The following is a 17,534-nucleotide window of genomic DNA, read 5'->3' as shown; positions in this document are numbered from 1 at the left end:
TACTATGAAAACATGATTTTATTTTGGTTAGAAAACAAAACAGGAAAAATGGCATTTGGAAAATAAAGTCTGAAAAATGGTCCAGTTAGCTGCTAAATAAACTTCAGAGATGAAGGTTTAAAAAAACCCACCAAGATTTGTTAAAGGAGGCGGGGGGGAATAGTGTATTTCACCTTAAGTAAGGGACAATGTGTAATAAGGGATTTTGTGGTTTTACAGCTCGGTGCATGTGTTTGAAAGCTGTTCTCTCAGCAACGTGGGTGGCAGGTTATGCTACCATATAATGTATTGTAGTTGGCTCTCCACACTTGTCAGGGTTAGCGTTCAACCATTCGGAAAATTTTCCCATTGTTCTATCATGTGAACCAAGGCTAGTGTTGAATTCCCAATAACCTTCTGCAGGAAAAAGAGGTTTAATTAGAAAGTTTGAAATTTGATTACTTCTGTTATTGTCTTAATGCACTTCTCTCTAATTTAGGTGCTTATCTGCAAATGCAATCAATTTTTGCTCAGGAAGATAAAAAACAAACTTAACTTTGTACTGCAGTTTCTTCCACAATTTAAAAAGAAAACTTGTATACTCAATTCTGTCTTTCTTCAGCATTAACACTCTATTTCCATCTTAAACATGTTTGCTTTAGATGGATCATAGCTTTTGGCAGCTACTGCATTTTTAGCAAATAATACTGTTTCTAGTAAGAGTTGCAAAAAAAAAAACTTTGTGTGAGGTCCTTGTAAACTGAACCTTGGGAACATTATGTTATTTCTGTATTTTCCCTTCTTTTGTGCTTCTTCTCTATTTGTGCCATGGTTATAAATTACATCGTTTGAACTAGAGAATTAAAAACATTTCGTTTTGTGATTCCTGTAATTTTAAAAAAGAGAAGGTTTGTTTTATGTGTATTTTTTTTTCTTTTTACCTGTTATTTCAGAGGCTGGCACACAGAGAAATAAGCAGTTATGGTATTGAAATTCCATTGTGCCAGCACCTCTGGGGCATAATCCAAAAAAACCAGAAAAATCGCCTGCTGGGTTGTATGCAGTAAGCTTGTGTGAACATAGTGTCTGCTGTTCACACATCATTTTTTACTGGAAGTTCCTGTTGGAATAAAGGTCCTGTGTTTGGAGAGTGCACTGGGATACTTGTTGGTCAATGGTTTTTCAAAGTTTGTAGGGATTTCTAATTACAGTTTACCAGTGTAGGCTCACTAGATACTTCTTGCAGGTAATCATTAATGTTTCGGAAGTAAGAGAAGCAAGCAAGGATTTGGCAACATAAAAGCTGTAGCAAGAAAGATCTGGGTGCTCTTCTCTTCCTTCAAGCATTCTCTCTGAGAGTGAACATGGGAGTGAGGAATAAGGTGGGTGGATGGATGGAGGGGGAGGTGACAGCATGACAGAAGACACTCACATACTTGGTATCCCTACTTCAATATTTAACCCCTTCCCTTCCTTCCCCCTCCTTTTTCAATGCAAGTGTGGTGTCTAGTTGACATTTTCAAACATCCAAGTGCCTCCAGCATTCCAGCTTATGGTGGGTGTCAGTGTGATGCTCATCTAGAACATCTTCATGGTGCTCAGTCAGGTGAACCCCCTCAGCTGATCAGAATTAATTTGAACTGTGGTTTATAAAACATGTGATACTGTGCACTTGCAAACTGGAGCATGTAGCAACATCTACTTTATCTCTTGTGTTTGATCTCTCTGCACTTGGATAGAAGGATGGAGATCCTGCTAGGCAAACTGTTTAATGCAGCTTTTTACTTGGGTGTTTGAAGGAGTTCCTGGTCACATAAGGTTTCAAGGTTTGAACTAGGGAAAATGAAAATGTTTGTTGGCTGGCTGTATCATTTATTGGCTCTTGGGGAAGTGGACTCTAGATATCTGACCTTGCAGTTACTTAGCAGAGCAAGAGGTGGGGACCATTGAGGAAACTGTGTGAAACAATGGATGCTTCTTTGATCTCAGGAAGGCAGCATGTTAGGAGGGAGATCTTGGAAAAGTGCAGCAGACCTGTATTTGGAAGGGAAATTATATTCTTCTGTAGTGAAGGGCCCTGCATTGGAGTTGTTAAATAAAGAGCTGTTTCTCAGTCTCATTTTTCTTCTTCTTCTACCCTACCACATTCTACAGTCATGCTCTTTCCCATTCTATCAGTTCCCTAGGCCTGAGTACTCCAAAATTATCTCCTAGTTTTGGATTCCAAATGTGAAAACACCGTGGGAGTCACACCACCATCTTTTGCTTAAAGGATGTAAAAAAAATCCTTAAATTTGTGTCAAAGCTGACAGTAAGATGCTGCTCACTCACTCCTGCTTTCCTCTTTCTGAGAGGTTGCTCACCATTGGTCAACTTCTCCCCTTCAAACAATTTTTTTTCTACACTGTGAAATAGGATTGGGAGGATAAAGTCAGTGAATTATAAACAATCATCTTTGATTAACTGATTGCCTTCATAGACTTAACTGTGGAGAGTAATCTTTGGAGGGAGCACAGATATTTTCAAAAATTTAGAAGTGCTAAATACATCCAGTAAGGTCAAATCCAAGACTGATTCTGATCCCTCTGGGTGCTCCTACTAACATAGTATTAAAATCCTCCAAGGAGTAAAGCCAGCAGTCAACATTTAATTTGGTTTAAGCAGAAGAAAAGATCTGAAAGGAATGGGAATTTTCTTGAATACCTAATAAAGTTTTATGCTGTCATCTCAACTGGTGCTGGTCAGCTGGCACAGCACACCTCATTTTCTGTTTCACTTGAACTACTTGTAGGCACCAGCAGCTGGAAACCTCCTGTGTCTGTGTTCACCACCCTTTGCCAAACCAGCAGTTTGGCAGCAGGCTGGAGGGAGGAAGTGGCCCCAATTTAGAAGAATATAGGAACCAATTTGCCCACCAGTTATTCTCTGGATGTGTGGCTTCCCCGTTATAATACCTTTATTTGCATCCATAGAAATGCGGTCACACTTGGCTGTTTATAGTATATACTGCCTTGTGGCCATGTTATCAGGTATTGCTATTAATTAGGATTTTAAAAAATCCAAACCAAATCCATTAAATGCATTTGTCAGGTCAGCAACCAAAAATTTCCATAAATTCAGGTAGAAATAAAGGAACAAGTGTATTCTGTGTAGATAGTGCTGAAAGGATTTCTGTTGATGTGGTAATTAAAGCAATCCTCAGTGTTCAGAAGAAAACACTACCTGGCAAGTGGTAGAGATCTGGAACAAATCCAGGGTTCTGGACTGTAAGACTCAGCTGCTTCAGAGCTGCCACCATGGCAGTTCTTTCCAGAGGGAGGTCTTGCCCCTGTGATTACTGCCATGTTATTTTGGTCAGGGATCCCATGTCTGTGTGTAGCTTTGATGAGAACACTGCTACACAGGGTCTCCATTCAATTCTTTGCTGAGTTTTATTGGGTGGGAAGGGATTGAATGTGCTGTTATCCTGTTCCTTATCTCAAGTAGTGCATGAAAATGTTTCTAGAGATATGAAGCATAAATTTATTTCTTTCTGAGGGCTGTTCTCTGTCTTAATCTGTCATAAGATAACCAAGATCATGTGTTTGAATCGGAAAAACCTTTCCCAGGCTTTTTCCATTTTCCGTGCAAACACGCAGGAGAGGGTGGAGGGAGAATGGTAATGTATCATATGTGTCTGGCTTGGGGGCCTGTGCTCTCTATCTGCCTTCATCCAGTTCCTAAAGTAGGTTTGTCTAACAGTCCTATTTTATTTCAGAATGAATTCTGGGGTGTTTTATGTCTCATGTCAAAGGAATGTTATCAAATACGGTTTTTATTGAAGCTTTTTATGAATGCTGTTTACAGTAACAGTTTTTGAGTGGATCATGTGGCATAGCCCCTAATACGTCTTTTTAAATTATTATTTCCCCCACTCTGTATTTGTCAGAGGTCAAATTCAACTGTGAGTATGAAGAATATTTTGGATTATTTCTACTAGCAAATGCAGAAAACTTTAATTTGTTTCTCTTACTTGAGATTAATCTGTTACTTAGGAAGATGATGTTGCTGCGCATCATTTTTACCTTAATAAGGTAAAAATCAAAGCATGTTTTATTTTTTCATTGTTTCAAAAAGAGTTGCAATTCAGTAACAGAGGAAACGATGTAGTAAAAATTCAAAGTAGGCTTCCCTCTCCTTGACCAGGTTTTTGTTGTGATTATGATGGTCACCATTTGTAACAGAGGTTTTCATAAATCAGCTCTTGGTAGATCTGGCACTGCTGGGGCAGGAACTTCTATTGTGGAATTACTGGGCTTTCTTCTATTTCTTTATAGTGTCATGAGGAGTTAAAAGATTTACTTGCATAGCAGAAATAAATTAAGCAGAGGAACATATGTAGCCACAGTAGATGTACAGTAAGTCACATAGATTTGCAATCCAATTCCATCTGCTTGTTGTTGACTGCACTTTGCTAAGCAGTAAGATGACACCCCACAGTAGCTCTAGAGGACATAGCAGGCCTGCTGGTAAACAAGTTTTTAATTAACCCATTCTCATGCTTTGTTTTCCACTGCCCCCTCATTTTTCAGGAGCCTACTTAGGATGTAATTTCATTTTGATTCTTCTACAGGTCATGGTTAAGAGCTCATGTTCTTGGTCTGTAGGATGTGTCACTGAGGCTATTCCAGATGCTGTTTGTAGCAGAAATGCTGTTGCAGCAAGAGACAGTGCATAGCACCACTGAATACCTTTTTAATTTGTATATTTTTTGAGTAAATGGTGACTTGAGGGACCTTTGACTCCCAGAAAGAAGTAAAGAAATAAAATTTCATAGATTGAAAGAAGCAGAGTCTCAAGTCTGACCTCCACATAAAATAACAGATAAAAGCCTTGTGGGTTTTTTTTGGACATGCCTTCTTATTGATTTGTAAGAAAACACAAGCAAAAATAAAAGCTCTACTGCATTTGTTCCAGTACATTAAAGAAATTCTGTTTAGATGTAAAATTAAATGCTTCCATTGGGCAACAGTTCTGATTCCAGCTTTGCAAATTTATGGAAGTGTATTCTGGCTCACATAAAACTATCCAGCTGAACCTCTGACAGATATATTTCTTCTCTTTTAAAGTTCATTTGTATGAAAATATATCTCCAGTGAGACATGTTTATGAATTTGGGATCTTCTGAGATGAGACTCTGCATTGCATTTTAAATTTGCACAAAATAGTTTTCACAACAGTCTTTTGGATTTGTTTCCAATGAGTAAATATTCCTTGAGCTGAGCATTACTCTCTGGGTCCTGTGAAATGCTACTCTGCATTTACTTAGTGTGTGCTACAACACACTTGAGTAATCTTGAAGTTCATCAGGTTTTGCTCTACTTGCCTTTACTGAGCATCCACGGACTCTTTATCCAGACACAGGAATGTTTGCATACTGTACTTCTGCAGGATTTGGGGATTATTTACAGAGGTTTAGGACCTTTAAATTCCTTGATTTTTGGGAGAGGTAGCCCTCTGTAGTTCTCAGACACAAGCCACTCCTTTGAAACCAGGAGAAATGCTTTCTCTTAACCCCAGTGCTTTTCGTGTCTTAAATCAACAACTTCTCCTCTTGCTGGTAAAGAATGAGTAGGGTTTTTTTAATTTGGCAGCACTCAGGTATAATTTGTTCCAGTCTTTTCCTGACAAATGAAGTAGCTCAGGACCTACAGTCTTGTGTAACAGGTAAAAAGTTAGAGCCATGCAGTTTCATGGGCCTGTCTTCTAGTAGAAGATAAGAAATCTTGTTCTCTTCAGTGTGTAGTAATAGCCCTTCTCAATGAGTGGAATGAGGTTTGTTTTGATTTTGATGTACTTTCTTCCCCTCACCTATAAAGAGTGCTTGAGAGCTAGCAGCTGGCTGCTACTACTGTGGACTTTCTGTAAATATCATAATATTCCCATTTTTTTACATTTGTTCATTTCCCATTTTAATTTTCTGCATTCTCTGGGATGCAAAGTGCATGGCATGAAATGTGTTCACTAGGTTATTGCCGCTAAGTTATTTGAGATGGTTTGATAGAGAATTAACTCAGTGTGGCCTGTTTTCAGGCACTTACATCTTTAATATTCCTTGCACAATTTTTTTTTTCAAATACTTTCTTTGTATAATTTAACTGTAGCTATGTCTAGACATATTTCCTGGATATGGCTAAACAATTTTCAAGGTAAATTATGACCTGGGGTTTTTTTTGCACTTTCACACAAACATAGTATCATTCCATTATGTATGTAGGAGAAACGGGAACTGCAGACATCTGCAATACAGTTTTCATCGAATTTGCAAACTTCTGCCCCTTGGTAAAATTAGTTATTTCCCAGAAATGTTTTCCAGCCTTTACTTTCATTTTCAAACAATTTGTGTGGTGCACCCACTGAATACATTTATATTGTTCCTGCTTGTCCCCAGCAGTTCTAGTTTGAAAAAAATTCATAGGACTTCTCCCTTTATGATTTGCTATCTTCTAGGTTTTAATGTGTTTATTCTATTTGCCTTAAGGTCCTCTTGTATAAGGCCATTGTTCAAAGCACTTGTTTCTTGCTCATAGAAAATTCTGTCTATACTCCCTTGGAAGATTCTGTGGTGTTAAACATAAAATCATTTAAGTTGGAAAAGACCTCTAAGATCATCAAGTTCAGCCTGTTCTGTTGCCTTTCATAAAAGGCAGCTGCTTTGTCCCATTCTTCAGTCAGCAGTTCCATTTGTAATGCAAATTCACCTGAGCTTCAGAATGGTTTTTTAAATATATGTTCAGATTTGCAGTAGAATGTTCCACTACCCCAGTTCAATCTGATTCTGTTCTCTTTGTGTAGCTGTCTCTTCTTCCACTGCTGGTTTCCCCTGCCCCTCCTCAGTAGAGCAGCCTGACTCACCTGGAAGTTGTAGGAGATGATGTCTTTGCTTTGGGTGGATGCTGCTCTGAAGGGAGGGACAAAGATTTTGCTATCTCACTACAGGGAAATCTTAGGGCTTTTCAGTGCTTGGGGGTGAGAATTCAAAATTGTGACTAAGATACAAACTTAAATAAAAGTGCTAGTAATGTATTGTCTTAAGTAATTTTTAAGAACTGTGTACCCTATTTCTGTTGTTATGAAAACCTTAGTCCACATACTTAACCAGATGGGATTTTTTTAATACTTTTGTAACTATTTTGTGTTATTACTAAAAACTTTTGAATGCAGATGGTACTATTTGTTTGAGTGAACATGGGAAGTTGTAGTGGCTTTTGTTATATTTGATAGTTGGGTTTTTTTCCCAAGCTTCTGATCAGGTAAAAGTTACTGAGGGTTTTCAAAAGCAGGTTGGTCATCATCTGCCAGATTCCTACTTAGAAGGATCCCTACACAGTTACCTTGTACTCATGGGGACTTCTCCTTAGGTACTTACTTGTCCATAAAAGAAAGAAATATTGTGTGGTTGTGTTCACAGGGCTCTTAGGATGAGGGAAGAGACAAGAATGTTGACTCCATGTTTCAGAAGGCTTGATTTATTATTTTATGATATATATTATATTAAAACTATACCAAAAGAATAGAAGAAAGGATTTCATCAGAAGGCTAGCTAAGAATAGAAAAGGAATGATAACAAAGACTTGTGACTGACCGAGACAGCTGACTGTGATTGGCCATTAATTAGAAACAACCACAGAGACCAATCACACATCAACCTGTTGCATTCCACAGCAGCAGATAATCATTGTTTACAGTTTGTTCCTGAGGCCTCTCAGCTTCTCAGGAGAAAACATCCTAGCAAAAAGATTTTTCATAAAACATGTCTGTGACAATATTGTAGTGAGATAACCTTCAATTTGAAGTGCTTCCCTAAAGATAGAAAACATTTGTTTTCACTAAAGGAGATTTGCAGTTCTTTCTAAATGTGCTATGTGCAGCATTGGCTGTTTATTTTATAGTAACTTTTTGATTGGTTTTTTAAATGTACAGTTTCTTTTCTCACATCTGCATCTATAACAGTCGAAGCTACTGATAATTTGAATTGTTAAGTACCCTGATTTAAAAAAAAAACATTTTAAAAGCCCCCTCATTCTTCTTTGAAAGTGCTGGAATTTCAAAAACACTTGCAGCAAACCGTGGATTTTCTGCCATTCATTTTTATGACCAGACTGTCCAAATGTAGTCTGTTCCAGTGTGTCTGCAACTAAAATTTTATCCGTCTTAGCTACCAGAAATAGACAAACTGAGGCAGAAAGCTTGTTTTGGGTTGCATTACCTGTTTTTTGATACTGTCAGCCAAGAATTTTTTTGTAGGTTTTTCATCTTCAGAGTACTGTGTGCCAAGCTCAGGGGAAGTAACAGGTCCACACTGGAGTCACGTTCCTGTAGGTGTGAAGGAATTCCCCTGATACCAGGAATCTTCTCAGCGTTGCAGTGGCCCTGTGGCTTGTGACAGCTGTGCAGTGAGATTAGGTCCCTGCAGGAGAGTACTGCTGCACTTAGAGTGTGTTTGCCTTCCCTTCCTCTACTCTTGACTGCTTCTTAAATGAGTTATGAAAGTTTTTCTTTAAGTTTTTAACTTTTCATTAAGTTTTTCTTAAATCAGAGATCCAAAATTTTACAGCTGTTATGGTTGATTTCAATTGGAGGCAGTATTCCTTCTGGAGCAACAGATTCCTGTTAAGATGGAATCTCTTTAAGCTGATACCAAACTAAACTTGGGTAGCTTCCTGCTGTGGGTAGAAGGTTTGTGTTGGAATTTTAGGCCTTAATCCCATACTTGCACATATGAAACTCCATTCTAGACTGCATTGTCATTCTGTATTTGCTGGTTGGATCATTCTGCTTTTCAAAGGGACAGGGAGAAGGTTTTTTATTTTTTTCTGAAGTTCCAGTGGATGGTTGCCACTTAAAGCATACACAGCATAGCAATCCTTCTCTAACGAGTTTTAATTTATGGATGTGTCCAGCATAAAGTGTTATGTGAAAGTTCAAATGACCTCACTTAACAATAGGACTTCAAAAAGGTAAGACTGAAAAGCAAACTGTCCAAGACTATTCAACATTTTTGTCCTCTGAAGCAGTATATACCTCTTGAAGTATGTATTTTTGTAATGAATGTTGAGCTGCCTCTCGTTCTTCACAGTAGAACATATTAAAAAAAAGTGCATATTGCACAGCAAATGGGAGAACAGTGTTTCTTTCTTCCAGAGACTTTCCTAGTAAACAGTTTGTGACAAATTCCTGATGGTTTCTGCAGGTAAATTTTCTAGAATGAAGAGCTGTTTTCAGCTCCATTCTAGAGAATGAAGTATTCAAAGACTGTTGTCAATTTTTTTCCCTTTCCTTTTGCTTTTTTTTCCTGCCACCCAGAGTTACACAGACAATATTTTCTGAAATTGCAGTTGAGTCAGACAGTTGTGGCTGACAATTTCACAGAGGTTGAGCATTTGGCAGGTTATTTATTTGTCTGTCAGGCTGGATGTACCTGATATGCAAGTGCTGTGAGCAGATGCAGAGGTGGGACTGATGGGAGGGTGGTGGTGGTTTAAGTACCACGGACAGGGGCCCCTCCACACGTGTCCCGACCATCCACGACTTCATCTGTCAGGAGCTTTGTATGTGGGCACTTCAGCACAGCCTTCACCCTTTTGCAGGCATCATTATTTGGGATTCTTTGTCACTTGGAGCTTTTGAAAGAGCTGTTTTTCTGTGAATCCATGTCCTAAAGCTCTTGGTGTTCCACAGTGAGTGCCACTGTACCCCTTTCCTCCATTGGACAGGAGGCTTCTGTGCTTGCTTCCTCACCAGAGGCTCCCTGCCGTGTCTAAGACTTAACTGTTGTCTTCTTTCATGTTCTTCATCTGCCTTCAGCAGAATTCAGACAGACTGTGAGGACATTCATAGAGCTGACTTTCCCTGTTAGCCATTCCATGGATTAAATTTCAGCTCTTCCTAACTTTATTCCTGGTGTAATATTGAAATTCTGCCTGCATCAACTGTGCGTCTTAGAAGACATTGATTGGTTTCTCAGCAGAATCCAATAAAAGGGTTCCTTTTTAACTGTATGGGGAAATGATAATCAGGGCACCCAATTTTAAAGAATATCAAAATGGAGCAGTCACTGAGGCCATTTCATGAATTTGCCGGTGAGTCATTCTGCCAAATGAAGTTTAGGTTGTATCATACATGGCTCAATTGACATCATCTGCTCCCTTCAGAAAGCAGCAATGGGACACAACCCACTGATGTTGTCCAACATACTTGTGCTGCTCAAGTAATCCAAACAGGAAATTTAGAAAGGCACTATAACAATCTGTATTTGAGCGTTGTGACTACTAATCCTTGACCCACCAAGGATTTGCTTTTCTAGATTTATTTTTCTTACTTTCCTACATATTCTTTATAGCTTGGTTTGAGTGTTTAGTTTTCTTTATTGCATACAACTTTCTAACACCTGGTCATTGATTAATTTTTAGTGTTTTAATCTGTAGCAAAATAGTCTGAAGGAGGTTCTATAAAACTTCTTGCAAGGATCATCTGGACCTTTTTTCAACTTTCCCAGTCTTCCCAAAGGTCATTTCTTTCACTTTATTTGAACAAAGAGCTTATAGGATACTAAAAGATAAGAACTTTGCAGGTTTCACTCTCTAATACAGCTTATTCTGCAATTATCTGATCTTGTGTCTACCCAAGTCCACAGCTGACTCTTCCTGAGGGGATGGGCTGTGCTCCTTTAGCCTCTTCAGGAGCTGCTGTTTAAAGAATGGAAAACTTCTCTTGCCTAATGGACTGAAATGAGATTTCTTGACCGTTTAAGGAGGTGGCTGATTAAGACCACAGAGCACCTCCTTAGGTGGTCGTTGCTTCATCCGAGCACACAAGTGTGCTGTTCACAGTGGGTCCTTTGAGCCTGTTGCTGTGTTCCCTGTTAAGTTGCTAATGTGGTGTCCCTCCTTTGGCTCACTTGGAACTCACCAAGTTTCTTTTGGACATGCTTCATTTTTTCTGCTGGAACTGGTGCATCACTGCTATTAACTGGTTCTCTTCCTTCCTAAGTGAAGTGATGGCTGAAGCCCAAGCTCTGCTACTTCGTGTGTTGACAGTTCCAATACTTGGAATTATGCAGAAGCACACAGATTCTCAGTCCTGGTAACTAAATGGTAGGACATGGCCGTTATGGAAACAGGATTTTGGAAGTTAAGCCAGCCTTCTTTCTCCTTGCCAGTTGTTGTGAAAACATATTCAGATAGCTGTAAAAAACAATGGCTAAATAGGAAAAAAGCCTTTTCCTACATGGGAAAGTTCATGTACCAGTAAATATTTAATTTCTGAACATAGCATTTCTTTTCCCTGAAACTTAGTTTTATAATCTGCTGCTTGGAAGAATAAGTTATTTATTGAGAACACCTGCTTTGAAAAGCTTAGGTTTTTATAATAACTGTATTGTAAGAGCTAGCTATGCACATAGACAAAATTATATGTGGGAAGAGTCTAGCCACTACTTTTAATTTCATAGTTGGTTGAGTCACTAAAACAAAAAGCAGCTTTAACAGTTTTATGAGAAAAGTAGGAGGAGTAAAATTAAATGCTGTTTGATTTCACAGCCATTTGAATCTAGTAGTAAAGTTGATAAAATGGAAATTTGATGAGGTACAAACATCTCAGAATAATGTTTCATGCTGAAGCTGTGATGGCAGGGAGAATTCTCAGCTTTCTGTCAGTACATAGGTCCTCTTCTGCACACACTGCCCAGGGGGAAAAAATGAGCTGCTTTTTCTTCCTATTTCCCTGAGCTGGGAGCCCTGTCTAGCATACATCTGGGATGGGTTTGTAATTACACTAAATGTAAAACTACTTACAGTGAGTTTTTTCTCTCTATATGTTTACAAAAGATACCCTTAAAGGGCACGAAAAAACAAGCCTCATTTCAAGGATGTTAGCCTATTGTAAATACAGCCAAAAACTTGGGTTGCATTTGTAACCCTAGTAGGAATAGCAGTTAAAGTTATATGCCATTTGGAGACACCACAGAATGTAAACAAAATATCACTGAGTATGGAAAAGAGGTCATTATTCAATTTAGATAGGATTAATACTATAGAAAAGTATTAGTATAAAGTATAGAATATTACAGAAAAGTATTCTTTGGGTAAATAACTTGATAGCCTATAAGGAGGCTAGTGACTATAGAAGCAGTTGCCTCCTAAAAGCTCTGGTCTTGTGTTCAGTCATCTCTCTGAAGAGTATCCTCAAGTCGCCTTGGTCTTATTTTCTTTTTTTAATTTTTATTTTGTTGTGTGGTTTGCATCTTCTATGGTAGGGCACCCATTAGTTGCAATAGTAGCCTTGCCAAATATGTATGGAATTCTGTAGAACCTCTGGACTGTACAATAAAATGAAGAAAAAGGGCTGTTAAAGCGGCTGGAGAGGAGAATTCCAATGGGAACATTAATTTTCCTTTGGCTTTCCAAATAATGTGGATTCCTGGAGTTGGGAATATATATCCCAAGGTGAAGCTGTAGCATGCAGAGGACAGGAAAAATAAGAAAGCAGCGGAGAGAAAGCAGGAGAAGAGCTAGAATATAACAGCAGCAAGGACAAGTGAGTGATTTTTCCATTTCAATTTTTATCCCTTTGTTCTTTTATTTTGACTTTCATGGTCTTCTTGTTTTCCAATTGTCACAAAATTTATAGTGTTAGAAGCAAATATGAAAAAGCCACAAACCCTGGGCTTTTAGTATATTGTACAGCAAGATTAGTCTAGAGCTGCAGGAACTGTCCTGAGTTACCAATACTTAGCTTGCACTGATCCATTCCTACATTTTCTTTTTTTTTTTTTTTAAAAAAAGACTTTTCTAGAAAAACACAACAGAAAGAAATTTTGAATTTTTAATTTTGCTCAGATGATTAGTAATAAAGCTGATTTAAAAAAAATTCTTGGAAGACAGTTTTTCGCTATGATTGAGTCTTAATGATCTGCATAAGATTAAAAATACAGGAGGCAACCTAATCTGGTATTTGCTTGTAGTGGACTGATGCTATAGAGTTGAGATGAAATATAAATATATCTGTGTGTGTGTGTCTGTATGTACATACAGTGGTCTGTGCTTTTAAAGGACAAGCTTGACTTTGAGCAAAGTCAACTGCAATGGATTTCAAGTATAATATTTTATTTTGAGTGGAGCTGCCAATGCCACCTGTACTTAAGGTTGTGTGACCTTTTCCCTTTTAAGGCTTAACTCTTGGTTACTTTGACTTTTGCCAAAGTTCAGTTCAGACAGATTTTTCCTTGCGAGATATCTGCTTTGGGTTGAATTTTTTGGAAAGTTTCAGCCAAGGCAGTTCTGTTCCAAGAACAAGGCTAGTGAAAAGTATGCTGTTTTGCTTGTGTGAGAATATTCTGGTGTCCTTCTTTGATGCTCCAGTGCCCCCAAGCTCTAAAGCAAGGATTTGAAATTTGGCAATAGTTCAGCCTTTGTGTTGAGGATGTGCCTTTGCCTCCCTGTAAAAATCCACCCAAATTTCCAGACCAGTTTACAAGGCTTTGAAAGATTGCCATTTGCATGGGCTTAATAGGAATTTCTTAAAACTTCACAGTAAGCTTCCTTTAGATTCTGTTCACACTGGGAATGCTCCAGGCAGAATAGAGGCACATATTTCATCCCACTTCTGCTCTGAGTTGTGGTGGCTGGGTCTGGGTGCTGACATGGAGCTAGGAGTGGGCAGCATTGTGTCTTGTATCACCCCTGCCTCTTCCCATGTCCCGCTCCTTCTCCCTGGTGACGGACCTGGGCCCTCTGGAAACACAAAATGTTTCACTCATCTGAAAGAGCATGACAGATGTGGAGGAGAAGAATTTGGGAGAGTGTGTGTGTCTGGTTTATACCATTCCTTTGGTCACAGAAAATGTGTGTATCATACTGGCAGAACAATACTTCCTTTTCTACTGAGTGTTCAGTTTGGTTTTGTTGCATTTGAACCTCAGTAGTTGAGTGGGTATCAGAGTTTTAATGAGCTATGTGAGCATCAATTTAAAAAAAAAAGGTTAGTCTCAAATGTCAGTACAGCAATGTTAGAGGGCAGAAATCAAGAGCTTACTTTTTTCAAACATTGCAGTCTGACATTTGCATTTATTACACTCTGGCCTTCAACTTCATCACAAGTGTTGTGTGTTTTGTCCAGGAGGCAACTGTTTGACTGGAATGAGGAAAGGGGCCTGTTCTGAGGATGAGTCCAGGATTTGTACAAGTAAAGGTTGTGTATTCATCTGTTAGAGAAGTTGAGAAATGTGGAGTGAGGGAAGCTGAGATTTGGGGAAATAAAAAAAAGTCTTTGTGGCTAAGACAGATCAGTGGTGCTCGATGAATTGTGTGCTGTCTGTGCTCAGTCTTGGTGTTTCTACAAGAGGCACTCAAGTGGCTGCTCCTAGGTGGCTGCTCAGACTCTGTGTTGGGGCGGGCTTGAGAACTTGTATCCATTTGCACAAATGCAGAACTGCAAGTGAGCTCAGTGGGAGCTAAACCTCCTGTAAAATCTTGTATTCCACTCACAACAGTAAAAACCAGCTCAGAGTATGTGAAGTTTGACACCTGGAGCCAGGGAACCTTTTAGTCTGATTAGCCTAACGCCTCAGTTGTCGGTTTTACAGGTGAAGGAATGACTTGTCCCACCCCTGTAGAAAGACTTGGGGACAAACTGGTTGCCTTTGTAGCAGGACTGGAAAATAACATGCTGTGAATAGAACATAGAACCACCTCCTTTGATCAGGGATGAAACAAAGCATTGGGAAATATGCCATACTTTTAGCTTTCCTACCTTTTTTTTTAAAGTTAGTGTTAACTAATCTGTTTCATACTGACCTAAGGATAAAAATCTCAGTATCTTAGCTCTTGAACTCAAATTTTCTACTTTGAATTAGCAGTCAAAATTTGGAAACGCTGAGGATAATATTAAAATGCACGTTTAATTAGCAGTAGCCTTGTAATTCTCTTCAAAATCACAGTCACTTGACCTTAGTAGTAGTTGAATAAAGTGTTAGGAAGATCCTCCTCCTCTGTTTTCTATGAAGATGGAAAGCATCCTTGTTTAAGCTGTTTACTGCCACCTCACCATGATAAATTTCTCCTTTGTAAAGCTGCTTCAGCAAGACATCTTTTTTTTTTTTTATCCCCTTGTAAAGTCAGCCATGACCTGAAGTTTCCTATGGAAAAAAATTAAGTTTTTTGAAAGGGACAGTGCTACAGCAAATAAGTGACTGTGTTTGTGGAAATGTCTAGCTCCCAGAGTGAAATGATTTGCTGCTAAGGTTTAGTGAATTTAATGCCTTGGAAATAATTTGTTGGAGAGTCTGCAGCAGTGGAGAGTTTTGGATTGCGGTTATTTGTTGGGTTTTTTTCCTTGTTCTTTTTTTTAAGGTGGAGGTGTAGAAGATTTTTTTTGTCTGCTACTTTAAACTGAAGTAGTCATCAAACTTTTTTACTTGTTTCTTGGGTTGTTTTCTCAAGGTGTCTGCTCTGAACCAGTAGCTCTCAGATGGGTCTTGTGAAAGCTTCAGCATAAACAAGGCATGTGCCAGCATGTGCCATGCAGTATTTTTGGGAGAAAGATGGGAATTTTGAGCAGCTCAAAGCACATACATCTTCCTTAGGGGAACTCAGCTGCTAAGAACAGCACTCTTATTTGCTTAGCTGTGTGAATCCACTTGCTGGTGGACAATTGTTTTGTGTTTTGTTTTCTTTCCCCCCCAGGACTTTTATTTACTTGTGTGCTCTTCCATGTGTGTTTTGAGCTGTGCTTTGAAGTTGGGCAGCTAGTTTTAAACAAAAGCTGTTGCCATGCTCTGCATAGCATCCAGTTTGTTTCAGCAATCTGTTGTGTCAGTGATGTGGTTTAGAGTTAAAAAAATGCTGTTCTTTGCTTGCCTTGACATTGGTTTGTGTAGGATTAAAATGGACAAAGATAAAATCATCATGTCACGCTGGGTATGTTGTATAAAAGGCAAGTTAAATGTGATTAGAATGTGATTTAATGGCTGTGCAGCAATTGTTAATTGGTCATGATACATTAGATGAAGTTTGAGGTATTCTCTATTTTTTCCTCTGTCACCTTCCTTTTCCTCTTCCCCAGTCCCCCTAATAATCTAAGGAATTTCTGAAAATCCAGAACTTTGTGTTCATTTAGTTTCCTACATAAGTCACTCAATTGTACTTCAGAGTGCCTAGATAAAACAATTTAAAATGCATACTTTGTCATGTTTGAGCATTGTTCTTCAGTAAGAAGGTCCAAATGCTACACTTTTACTTTCTTAAATTTATACTGAAGTCTGTATTCTTTTATATTGATTTTTATTTTAGGATTAGGACACAAAATGAGGAGCAGATTCTGAAAAGCAAAAGCAAACACAACTGCAGACAACCAAATTAATTTGTATACATTTACATGAGCAGTAAATCCGCTATGAGTATTCAACTCTGTTATTTCAAATTATTTTGAAAATTAACTAAAATGTGATTAACAAGATTACTTTATTAAATGGGTTTAATATGTGGTGATTTGTATGAAGCATGTGAACTGTTTCTGAATGTTTTGCTCTTCTGTCTTGTTTTTGGCAGCAGCTGGAATTAGTGGAACCCAGTGGCTGGATCCATGTTCCTCTGACAGACACCCACAAGAAGCCCATTCGCACCTTTATGATCCAGATTGCTGTTCTGGCAAACCACCAGAATGGGAGAGACACTCACATGAGGCAAATCAAAGTGTACACCCCTGTGGAGGAGAGCTCCATTGGGAAATTCCCCAGATGTACCACAATTGATTTCATGATGTATCGTTCCATCAGATAAAATTTCCTCATGAGGAACAATAAAGGTATTTTTTCATGACCATATCATTGCTGAAGTATTCAGATATTTAAAGAGCAGGGTTTACTTCAGTGTAATTATATCTTTTTGTTTATACTTTGTACAATTTTGAAATAAAGATAATCTTGTGTTACAGTATGCTGTAGTCTGTAATTTTGTTTCTTTTTCTAGGAGTCTGAGTGCTCTTGTACTCTCTGAGAGAGAAAAAACAATCCAGGCACTCTTAAAAGAATGTGTTTGACTGGGTGGGAATCAATAATTTATTTGATATAATACAGATATTTTGGGGGAGGATTTCTTCCCCTAATGATCATGCATGGAAATAGTTCATTTCTTTACCTAAAAATGGCTCTTTAAAAAGTTGCTCCTCTTCTTGAACAGCCATGATCTAAAGACATTACCAGTAGTATTTTCCCATTATTGCTTATGCTAATTTGTTGTACCCTTTTCTCCAGAGGGTTGTTTCTGCTCAGTGGCTGTGTGCATGGATTTAGCCTTCTTGTAACTACAAAATAAATAATAGAATATCTCCAGTTGGAAGGGACGTGGAAAGATCATAGAGTCCAATTTGCTGCTTCTTGCAGGACTACCTCAAACTAATCCATATGACTAAATGTTGTCCAGATGCTCCCTGAACTGTAACAGGCATGGTGTCATAACCATTTTCCTGGGGAGCCTGTTCTAGTGACTGATAATGCAGTGAAGATGGCAATGACATGG

The 17,534-nt window shown here is 38.5% G+C and overlaps 1 protein-coding gene across 7 annotated transcripts in view; it reads left to right on the top strand.

The window, feature by feature from the left end:
- ANAPC10 (anaphase promoting complex subunit 10) overlaps positions 1-17,534 on the top strand; it is a 143,649-nt gene that overhangs the window by 15,747 nt on the left and 110,368 nt on the right. For 4 of the 7 annotated variants that reach the window (XM_054296063.1, XM_054296062.1, XM_054296064.1 and 1 more), the window contains exon 5: positions 16,566-17,334. The exons of 2 other annotated variants lie outside the window; for them this stretch is intronic. In XM_054296063.1, coding sequence (XP_054152038.1) covers positions 16,566-16,796 — 231 coding nt within the window. In that variant the 3' untranslated portion in view covers positions 16,797-17,334. Of the gene's footprint in view, positions 1-16,565; positions 17,335-17,534 lie in introns of those variants that run through there. One more of the 7 variants, XM_054296066.1, reaches the window with a different exon arrangement.

Source organism: Melozone crissalis, unplaced genomic scaffold (genome assembly GCF_028551555.1).
Source record: "Melozone crissalis strain CALT ecotype California unplaced genomic scaffold, PUWL_Pcris_2 ptg000006l_1, whole genome shotgun sequence".
NCBI lineage: Eukaryota > Metazoa > Chordata > Aves > Passeriformes > Passerellidae > Melozone > Melozone crissalis.
This window is presented reverse-complemented; position numbering and strand designations above follow the sequence as displayed.